At 30.0% G+C, this 12,363-nt stretch overlaps 1 protein-coding gene across 2 annotated transcripts in view; it reads right to left on the bottom strand.

The window, feature by feature from the left end:
• Positions 1-1,594: 1,594 nt before the first annotated feature.
• Positions 1,595-12,363, bottom strand: part of LOC127729712 (vitelline membrane outer layer protein 1 homolog) — a 34,645-nt gene continuing 23,876 nt past the window's right edge. For both annotated transcript variants that reach the window (XM_052237569.1, XM_052237568.1), the window contains exon 4: positions 1,595-1,872. In XM_052237569.1, coding sequence (XP_052093529.1) covers positions 1,624-1,872 — 249 coding nt within the window. In that variant the 3' untranslated portion in view covers positions 1,595-1,623. The remainder of the gene's footprint in view (positions 1,873-12,363) is intronic.

Here is a 12,363-nt window from a genome sequence, read left to right as displayed (position 1 = left end):
TAATATATTAGATGAAAACGGATACATCTCATCAGAAACTGTACTAAAAAATTTAAAGAATAAACAAGATTGGATTAGAGAATTTTCATTAGTTAAAAAAGCTATACCAAAGCACTGGCAAAATATTTTAAAACAAGAAAGCTCTTACAAAACTGTTGTCAATATAAAAACATCAGTGAAGTTAAATATACTACTAAAACATGAAATTTCACCAGATATGAGTAACAAAGAAGTATATACTTTCTTGCAAAGTCAATTTACACATGATAAACCGACAGGAGTTTTAATGTGGGAAAGAATTCTTCATAAAAAAATGACTACAAAATTGAAGTCCACATTTAACTTTATTTTTAACTACCTTGAAAACAACAAATTTAAAATGTTTAAATGGAAAATAATACATTATATATTAGCCTGTAATGAATTACTTTATAAATTGAAAATAGTACCAAGTGGTTTGTGCTTCTATTGTAAGCAACATGATGATTATAAACACTTCTTTTTTTCCTGTTCATATAATGTTCATTATTGGCTTAAAGTTGACCAGTTATTAGCATTTTTAAAAATTGATAAGCATATACTTAGTCTTGAAAGTTTAGTAACCGGCTATAACATTGATGATGAAGCTTATTTTGATATGAACTATCTATTAACTATAATTTTCTTTTCCATCTATAAAGCATATTATATGTCTAACAAGAAAGATAAGGTCATTGATATCTTCAAAATCTTCAAAAATGAAATCTGGGACATTATTAACATAAATAAAATCAGAAGCAAAAAAAACAAGAAAATAATACTCAAAACAAGGGAATATTTCGAATTCCTTTAAATGAAATGACAATTATTAGATACAAGTCTTAGCTGTGACCTCATTAATACATGACTGCACATGTGTCCTGTCAATTGGTGTGCATTAACTGAAATTCGCAATTTCACTCTTTTATAATTTATTACAGCTACACTGAATTAGAATTGTTATTAAATATGTTTATTCCTGTTCACAATGCGAAATTATAATGAGCAGGAGAGCGAGCAGAATACACAACACAATGCAACGTTACTGCATACATGTATAATTTGAAGACCACGTGTACTTTCGATCAACTTTCGATCTTCGGCTTTATCATAGAAATCAACATTTACTGTCAAAAAATAATATGTGAAAAAAAACATTTTTACCTCATCATCCAAGACTTCTTATATAATTCAGTGTTGTAAACAAAACAAAAAGTTTTAAGTTCAAAATTCTATTGTCGGCTGAAGAGTCGTGCTATCAGTATCAAAGATCAATACATCATCAATTTCGCGGTTCAGTGAAGCTTTAATAAAAAAATCATATACAGTATTATAGGTTAAGAAACGTACCGTATTCCGGTAAAAAACAAAAATTATGTAGAATTGTTCTAATGTATTGATCTGTATTAATATAACTTACTTTATAGATATACTTTATTGAATATCTTTCCCTAGATATTCAATAACTAATTTAAAGGGATACTTAATTGAAGCTGTAGATTGAGTAAATTGTTAACAGCAGAGGTGCAATAAAATTGATTAATTAAAAAAAAAAAAAAGAAAATGTTTAATTATTGTACATGTTGCTATGGTGACGGTAGCGCTTTATTCACAACAAAAGAATTTAACATCATTAAGTGCGGTATCGTCGGCTCCTCCTCCTTGAACTGGATGGATTTTGGTTTGTATACCACATATTGCACTGTTAACTGGACAGGCGTCACTCCATTCACCATAAGTACCATAAATTCCATACCCAGGAGGATAGCTCAGGTCGAAGTCACTTACATCATCTTTAAAATATCTGCATTTAAATTTGACGTAATTGGCACCTGTATTATCACTTTCGACCACCTATCATACAACAGAAAAATAAGTTATAATTTCACGTTGGTAAACAGAGAAAATATGTATCGATGAGTCTGTAAAATGAAGTATAAAAAGTAATAAATATAAATATAAGAAGCTGTGGTTTGATTGCCAATGAGACAATTACCATCCAGCAGAGTACAAACGACAAAGCGGTAAGCAATTATTGGTGACTACAGTCTGTGTGATACACTGCAGTCTGTGTGATACACTGGAAACGGTGAAATGCCATGATTTAAGTAAAAGTAAAATAAAAACCGATTTCACTCTTTCGACGTCATCCACTGGGGATAAAGTCTGAATATCAATTTTTAGAAATTCCGTCCACAGAATTCCAAACAATCGTCTTTTACTCTCGGTAAAAATTAATTACTAGTCTCGGTATGTAGATTGTCAAAACCGTTGAAAAACAAAATAATCGTTACGTTATGATTTATTGTGTTTTTTTTCCATGAATCACTCAAACTTTAAATAAATAAATAGATAAATGAATAATCTTTATTTCAAGAGGATAATCCCATTAGTTAAAACTAATCTTCCTGAGAGTCCTCAAAATAATAATATCATAACAGAAAGTACATACAATACTATAATGATATATACGCAATATACAATTTTATATAGATATTAACGAAAAAGCATATTAATCTGCCTTCTTCATGAAAAAATTGTAACATTTTGCTATTAAAGATACAAGTGTATTACTCATCTTTATTTCATTTGGTAAACTATTCCATATTTGAGAACCAGAATATATAAAGGTTTTCTTAAACAAAATTGTTTTTGGCTTCGAAGTTTCAACAGTTTTTCATCAGCTGAACGTAAATTATAATTAGGATTATCAGTAACATGAAAGTTTGCTCGTCAATAGTTGGGAACCACATCCTTTAATGATTTAAATACAAGTATTGCCTTTTGATATTGAATTCGTTTTTTTCCACATTCAACCAATTTAAACTATTAAACAATAAAGTGGAAGATGTCATTATGTCAGCTTCTACCATAACTAGCAGATTTCTTTAATAGCTTATTACTTTCATTACAACTATCCCATTTATTGCAACAATAATCAAATAATGGCAGAATATAAGCATTTAAATAAATAATATGTTTATGCATAGGTAAATACTTTCATATCTTTTTAATAAGTTGATTCTATTTGACATTGTACATGACATTTAATTTATTTGCTCATTTCAATTTAGGTTATTGTCGATGTATTAACCAAGAAGTTTTGTCACAATTTACAGTCTCTAATCGTCCATCTGAAATATTGATATCTAAATTGTTCCCAGTTAAACAAAGCCTCTGTTTTTAACCGATAATCATTGATTTACATTTTTTGGCATTTAGTTTCATACAATTTTCCGAACACCAGTTTTCAATAATATAAATATAATTTTGAAGATCATGGATATAAGAAGATGTGGTATGAGTGTACATTATTATATTCACTATGTTAAATTGAATCATCTGCATATAAATTTATCAATAAATTTTCTATGTTCAGTGGTAAATCATTGATGTATAAAATAAATGATAGAGGGCCAAGCATGGAGCCTTGTGGTACACCAGTTTTTATGTATTTAGTATCAGACATGTCATTATTGACCTTAACTTGTTGAATTCGTTAAAACATGTATGACTTAATCCAGTCTATTGTACAGTTTGAAACATTAAAATATTCAAGTTTTTTTTCAATATAATTACATGATTAACCAGATCAAAAGCTTTCTTTAAATGTAAAAATATAACTCCGTTTATCTCTCCATTATCTATTTGTGTTAACCATTCATCTACTATCATCTACTAATGAAGTAAGTGCAGTAGTGCACGAATATTTAGGTCTGAATCCTGACTGTGTAGTATAAAGAAGGTCATTACTATTTAAATATATATATATAAACTATCAGCGATATGTTATTCTACGATTTCGGAGAGACAAGGCAAAACTGCTATTGGTCTATAATTATCAGAATTTAAAGCATCGCCACTTTGAAAATTTTGCAAGCTCTTGCAGTTTTAACAATACTAGAAAATTTACCACATTTAATGCTTAGACGTAATAGATATGTTAAAGCTGGTGCAATGACATCACTACACATACTCAACAGTTTTGGTCCATCATCTAAACCAGTTGCTTTGGACTTGTCATTTGTTTTTAAATACATTTTTACATCTAAAATACTCATTTCTGGTATAATGAATTTTTCACTGCTCCTTTGATTTTACAAATCTATTGAGTACATCGAAACTTGGACCTTCATCGTCATTACATAATCTGTTACCAAATATACCTTCACCAATATTTGTGAAATGCACCTGTCCTAAGTCAGGAATATGATGTTCAGTAGTTGTCGTTTGTTGATGTGGTTCATAAGTGTTTCTCGTTTCTCGTTTTTTATATAGATTAGACCGTTGGTTTTCCCGTTTGAATGGTTTTACACTAGTAATTTTTGGGGCCCGTTATAGCTTGCTGTTCGGTGTGAGCCAAGGCTCCGTGTTGAAGACCGTACTTTGACCTATAATGGTTTACCTTTATAAATTTTGACTTGGATGGAGAGTTGTCTCTTGGCACTCATACCACATCTTCATATATCTATATATTAAATGTATTTGCTATATCAACATCATTTTCAATTAGATTATATTCATATTTTAAATGCGTAATATCATTATGTGATTTTTGGGGGTTTAAACTTTTAAGTTAAACATACTTCCATTTAGTTTTACTATCTTTACAATTTGAAATAGCATTTTGAAAAATTTTTTTTTTGCTTCTACTAAAATGAAACCTTTTAACGCCAAATTGTATAATTATAATTATACATACATGTATCTACAATTCTATGAAAATAATCTCTTTAGTGTCGAGGGTTATTTATATCAGAAGTCCACGACTCTTGTTGTTGAGTATTCTTCACCCTTTTAATTTTTTCTAGGAGCATGCTTATCTAGGGTATTTAAATATAATAAATTATGCCATACATTGCAGCTTCATCAATATCTCCAATTGACTCAATGAGATGAAAAGGAGTATTTGTTAAATTTTCAATGAATTCATTTTGATCAAATTGTTTGAACGATCTGTATTTTATAGATGAATGCTCCATTTTTTTATATTTTTGAGTTGAGTTTTCTTATTACGTATACCTAATTGTGATCACTGACAGCATAACTAGGCACATTTACTTCTATAACATGGTCGACATCGGTAGTATGAATATGGTCTATAGTTTATATTGAAATCTCCTAAAAGTATATTAATTTCTTTATTTTCTGTTGACGTCTTTTCTATTTCAATTTTAAATGAATCCATCCAAGATTGCAATGAACTTGGCGGACGATAAAAAATGCCTTTCAAAATAGATTTTGTGTTTGGAAATTGAATTTCAATCTATATAGATTCAATACCATCTACATGTTTTTTTTGTATTTCTATATCAATTCTTCTCTCGTGACATACACAATTTCTTATGTACGCAATCACATTTTCGACGTCCTTAATAGTCTTTCTATTTTTTCTTTCTATTTTATAACCTTCAATTTGCAATGTTTCCGTACCAATTTCATCTTTAAAAAAGGCTTTTTACCACATCAAATATATCAAATAATTGTTCATTTTTCGTTTCATTACGTACAGAATTTGGTATATGCAAATCAAAACAATTTATTTATTTTGAATTCATGTCTGTCCATTACGTTTTTTGTTTCCTTTAGGTTGAGTCTTGAATGGTTGAAATTTCGCCTGTCTATTGCGGTCATATTACTCCGTAAATGATATCTTGGTTTGAGAGGGCTCCGTCTGAATTATTTGTATAATTTCGAGAACCGGAACTTTTTGTAGTGTTGGTATAATTGATGTTGTAATGGTTTTCCCTTGAATAATTTTAATAATTTTATTCACGTTTGTCAACAGCTTTATTCTTTAATATCTAATTGAGTTGAATGCCATGTATATGGTTAAAGGATTTGGCTATGTTGTCATCCATATAAACAAAAGATTCATAATTCGATACAAATTTTTCTCCATTATGTTGACACATTTGTATTAAGATCCTGTCATATACAGTGACATCACAGTCTAACCTTAGCAATATTCCCAACACAATTGCTCGACATTTTTTACTTCTTTCATAGTAAATCATTTCTTGGTAAATTTCAACCAATTGTTGTAAATTCTTATTACTGCTGGCATCATTTCCCCCGAAATAAATAACCATTGCATTATATGAACTTAGATCCTCGGTGAACATGAACATCCATGTATTCTTTTAATTTTGATGGGTTTATTCCTTTAAGAACCAAATAGCCTGCAATTAGAACTCTACTTTCCGATAAAGGCAGTGTTTGTTGTTTGTCATACATAGGATTTTGTGGTTTGTGAATTGGCTGTTATATATCATCAAATGTTGTTTTCGGCATTGTTTGATTTTCATCTACAATACATGTACCTTGGTTACTGAGGTTCTCCACCTGCGTAAAGCTTCTTTGTGGTGTTACTGTTTCCACTTCGTACAGGTTTATTTTGTCACTAATGCTCAGTGTTTTTCCTTGTAATATTGTTTGCTATTCGCAGTTGACAGATTGTTTGCTTGGGTAAATAATTTTTATTCGTTTTAAATGTGTTACAACGGTAGTTAGGTAGTTTAGCGTTGTACTGAAGTCTTGAGTATTTAATTGTGATAATTTGTCCCCTATTTCATTTGATCATGTGTTTCTTTCATTTCAATTGGTCGGCTTTATATATTCAAGTTTTGCTTGTTTATCATCTGACGTACCTATAGTTGTACCGACTGACAATTTTGACGGTTCCAGACCTGTACTCGACGATACATCATCTTTTATTGACTTTGTTGTACTGTTATCTGAACTGTTTGATATTTCAATAGTACGTGTATCTTCGGGATTTAATTGCTTCATTTTCTTTACATCTCTTACAGAATTATTATTGCAATCTTCTTTTCCTTGTTTTTTCATCAATATTACCTTTTCGAAAATTCTGTTTAGTTCATTTAAATTGACATTTTCCCGTTGATTTCACATTCTTTCATTTTAACCACAATTACCTGCAGATCTGTTTAAAAAATGTATTCGGTCCTTTTCCATTAACAAGTACAGAAGAAGTTGTAAAATATATATTGATGCAATAAGATTTTCGCTTGATTGATCTTCTCAACGTATCAAACCCTTTTTCGAAAACTTTAATTTGTTCTTTAACTGCGTTTTTTTGTTATTTTTATTGCTGATCGGAATAATGCTACTTCTCTGTTATCCCCTCCGTTTGTATTGAGATGTTCATGATAGTAAATGCATGCCCGTTTAAACACTATAAAAATAGACGTGCTGAAAAACGGCCATAGGACACCACTGGTCAGTTTATAACTTAAATGTTCTGATCTTGTTGCATCTTGTTTCTTTATTCAGGCCTTTGATTTAAAGTGTAGTTTAATAAATTTTGGTGTTGAACAGTTTTGTGATTGTTTGCGTTGTGAATTCTCTTCATATTCGAGTATTATTGTTTTTGTTGCTAGACGCTATTTTCTTAAACAATAACAGAACGTAGAACACATAATAGGAAACCGATACATGATAATCAGGGTAACTGTTGTATCCATGACGTCACACGTTGGAAACGCTTCAAGTCATGATGAGCAGCAATATCGTTTCAAATCAAAATTAGCAATTTGGTACAGTTTAAGCTAAATATTACTCACCAAAAGCATCTTCAATTCCAAAATGAATGTTTTGTACCTTTTTTTATAGAAGAAATCTTAGCTAAATAGGTTAATGGCATACTTTTACTACTGAACAGATTTCAAGAAGCTACACCATTGAACATCCGGAAATACAATTTTCATTTAGTAACAATCTTTAATCATTAAGAAAACAAAAACTAATCTGATGACTGGTCTTGACAGAAACCGATTTTCCTGCTTAAAAAGACATTCTTTTTGATCATCAAATAAAACTCAACGGCGACTTGTCCTTAATCTTTTTATAACAATTTTCATTATAGTTAAACGCTTACTACTCGACGAATTGTTGAAAATGGTGATTTTACGTAGAATTGCCATAAAATTTCTGACAACTGCGACCGTTGTGACTAGAGGTGATAATGACACGATTCAGGCTATGCCACCGACTGTTCGCTGCGCTTGTTTTTAACTTTCTGTAAGGTATTCGGAATCATCTGTTTTTATCCTTGCACTTATTATAATACAAATAGTTTAAAAAGCCGTTTTTGAAAATCTTATAAAATCCTTGTATTTTTTTTCATAGTTATTGAAAGAAAAAAAGTTCCAATGTTGGGTGTACAATACAATATAGAGACAATTATTTCCCGCAAAATTTTAAATCGATCATATTTTAAAAACAAGGACCTTTCATTTTTTTCTGCTTTTTAAGTTCCTTTGTTTATATACATTTTGTACTATCAAGTTATTACAGTCTTTTAAAAAGCTTGTGATTTTGAAACAGAGGAGCGAACATCTTTAACAACAAATAATACTTTGCATTTGTAACTTACTGACGTGAATAAATCTCGTCTTGACTAGTGGCAAATGTCATGTGACAGGTTTTTATGGATTGTCGTAACGAATGCAGACAGTTTTATGCAAGCATACTGAATAAAATCGTGAATAGGGTTTCGATTTTACATTTCAAGAGGTCACGGGTACAATACATGTACTACGAAGTCCGGTGTCAAATCAAGAACTATCAAATAACACTTTTTTTCTCTCTCTCTTGTTATCATTTTTCAGGTTGGCACACAAAAGTAGGCAACTGCTTACATGCCTGCACATTATTTACGGTTAATTCAACAATGAGATTTGTCATGACCTTGTGGATGATTTAAATTCAAAATAAATCGTAGCCTGTGTTCCGGCCTGATGAGCCACCAACCCTGGCTAAACGAAAAGAGAATGCGTATAAAATATATTCCTTATAAAAGTCAATTTGATGGAAGAATAACTTATCCAAAAATTAATATACTGGAATCGAAAAGACACAATTTAACTCGTGACCAAAAAGCAATGACAAATTAACTCATGCACTACGAGCATTCGTAAATTATTGTGTTGTTCGGTCACTCGTCGAATACTATTCTAAAATTGAATGTTTAATCAGTTATACTATAATAGTAAACCGTTTTAACCAGTCGTAAAAAAATTAAGTCATTACATGAACTTGTAAATGTTTTCTGTCTTTCATAATATTTTGTGTTGATGAAAGATCAATGATAGTCTCTGGAAAGTTCCCGCTTTTTCTGCTCTTTGGCGGATTTAGATCTTGACATATTCCATGGACATATGTTTGGACCTCTAGATATCGTTGTTGTTATGTTGGATTGCTGTCTCATTTGTATTTACCAACACATTGTTTTTTAATATATTTTAAACATGATTAATAAGCATCAATGATCAACGAAATTAACGAAAATCTATTTGTACAGATTACTTAAGATTTGTCACTATTTCTGCGGAGTGGTATGTTCAGTTAAAAGCTTACATTTTTTATGATAGTGTGAACCATGAAATGGGCGACATATTTTGTAAGATTCAGGTCAAACCTACCTCCCTATATTGGTTTCAGTAACTTATGATATGATACTCATGCGCGGAATGTGTTTCTACAATCAGCTTTACCAGGTATGAAACTAAAAGTATGAAAAGCCAAATATGTAAACTATTTGAGGGCATCAACGACAAAAGAAAATATACTATCTAGGGTAAAGAGGTAGGCCATGTTTCCCCTTTTTTTTCACTACTCAGAGGGTCAAAATCTAAAAGTTGTCAATTCTTAATGTGGAAATTGAAGATATAATAGTATATGAACAATTTTACATATTTCAACAAAATCAAAATGCGTTTCAGGGCTACAAGTTGCAAATTTTAATAACATATTTTGTCAATTTTTGTATCGAATGACGTCGCTCACCAAAAGAAATATCATGCGGTTTGTATCCGAAAGACAGTACATAACTGTACTTCAAACATAGTTATGGCATAACTTTTGTTAACTTTTATGTCATTTGGCCTCTGATGGAGAGTTGTTTCATTTGCAATCATACCACATCTTCTTTTTTTACAATTCCATTAAACAAAAACAAAAAAAAAAACCAAAAAAAACAAAAAAAAAAACAACAAACAAACAAAAATATTGTGTAAGTTTGTGCATACAACTAAATTTAAAATTGGTAATAATGTGTTTTATTTATTTTTTCCAATGCCAATAAATTTATTCAGCAAACCATTATTATCGAAAGGCAAGCTCGAAAAAATTATGTTTTGTAAATGATAATACCCGAGGACTGAATGCAGAAAAGATGTATTTTCAATTTCCTACAAATGGATCAAATCCTACTACATTTTCAAATCATATACATAACTCCCCAAGTTACGGTACGTTGTACCCCTTCCACTAACCACGATGAATTGTTTGGACCAAATTTGAGACCTTTAATGTTGAAGCAGTTCTTAACAAAACTAAAATAAATAAACTCCTTGTTATCTGATGTATAAATCTTTGTTACTGATGTATTCTTCTGACGTCTCAGTCTCGTTGAAATCTCGTTACTAAACATGTGATACAAGTGAAAAATATCAATGAATTTAAAAAATATTATAATCAAACTTGACTCTGTGAAAAAAATGTGTATTTACAATAAGTAGTTTTTGAGTAATAAAATTTTCAAATTTCATTATCAATCAAGTCAGTCTCATTATCCAAAATGTTGAGAAAATGGGCAAGGGGCACAAGAATTGATTTTACCAGAAACTTGTACATCCCATATCAATTTTTTCTCTTCAAATTTCTTAGATATGTATTTTTCAATCATTTAAAACAAAGAAGTTGAAATAATATCTTTTTTGTTCTAAAAAAAAAGAGAAAAATCCCAAATTTACAAAATTGGCAGCATGGTAAATTTGACACGAAAAAGCAACAAAATTTTATAAAACTTTCTTATAATAACACCTACCTATAGTTTTTTTTAAGTTAAATTTATTCAGATTGGTCCACTTCATCTTTATTGAAAGTATGAAAAAAGGTTTAATTGTGAAACTGTGATTGTTTTCATGATAATAGCCCAAACAAAAATGGGTAAAAATTGATGAAAAATGGGAAAGTCATCAGAATTTGGTACTTTCAAATGGCCGTAGCAAAAAAAGAAGTGCACCACCATATGATTTTTTTTTCGTCAATTATTTTTTTACAGTCTTTTAAACCCAAAAATCAGGTTAAGAAAAAAAGTTTAATTCTAAAAATTTTTGGGTCCTCAGAGGTGTACATCCTTAAGGAGTAGGGGAAAATATCTAAGGACGATTTGGTAGAATTTTAAGCTGCAGTCCACAAAGAATTATTTAAACGCTGACTGATACTGATAATACTCCTATAGTCATATTTTCACAGCAGATAATTTTCGATCTTGCTCAGTGTATTGTCTGTATTGAAAACGTCACAATTCTTGAATGATAACATACAAGAAATTAAAAAACATACTTTTGAATTTTCATTAGATGGTTATAGATCATTTTACCGATTATTCTGATGGCTTCACGAGCTCAATATACCATTGAAAAATTACTTTTAAAAAATTACAAAAGAGCGTCACATGAAATTGAGATCAGTCGTTCCCATGAAAATAGTGGCAAAAACTAGAAAATCATGATGATCTGTTAATGAAATTACGTAATAAATATGCAATGTATTTCTTAACGTTGAATTGAAGCACACTTACGATTTAAGATCTTAATAATGAGACTGGATTACAGTAAAATCCTAAAACACTTTTGTATGTTAAGGTTTATTTAAACTGCAATCCATGAATGATGATGTACTTAATTCAAAAAGTACAATCTTATTTACTTTCCTGAAAGATGATTTTTATTTGCTAAAACATTTACCCTTTATCAAGATAAAAGCATACAGTTTTATAGAAAGTTTACTTACTTTATTCATCGTAATTCTCTTTTTAATGTTTCAAATATCAATTTCCGTTAAATTGTATTTGTCAATTTGTATTAAATTTATTAGAATCATTATTATCTATTTAAGGAATGATTGTAACATTTTTTCTGTTTATGAAGAAAAAACATGTAAAATGTGGTGCACACTAAATAACCCGCGAAGCGTGTAATTTAAAAGTGTGCACCACATTTTTGAGGTTATTTCGAATAGACAGAAAAAAATGTTACAGTCATTCCTTATAATTTGATTCTAAATTCCATTTTTAAAGGGGTAAATAATGAAAAAACCTTGATGACGTCAAGGTCACATGACAAAATTATGTCTATAAGCTGATAGACAAAAAACTTTGAGCCAATCAGAAGATGTGTTACATTCAAAATTAAATTATAAATTAAACTCATAAGAAACCCGATCTTTCTTAAAATAAACACCCATATGCATTGTTTTGTGACGTGAGAGAAGTGAAATTATCGATTCTATTTCACCTGTGAAATATCGAGTTTT

This window comes from Mytilus californianus, unplaced genomic scaffold (genome assembly GCF_021869535.1).
Source record: "Mytilus californianus isolate M0D057914Y unplaced genomic scaffold, xbMytCali1.0.p SCAF_2, whole genome shotgun sequence".
Lineage (NCBI taxonomy): Eukaryota > Metazoa > Mollusca > Bivalvia > Mytilida > Mytilidae > Mytilus > Mytilus californianus.
Note: the sequence above shows the minus strand (reverse complement) of the source record. Positions and strands in the feature narration are given on the sequence as shown.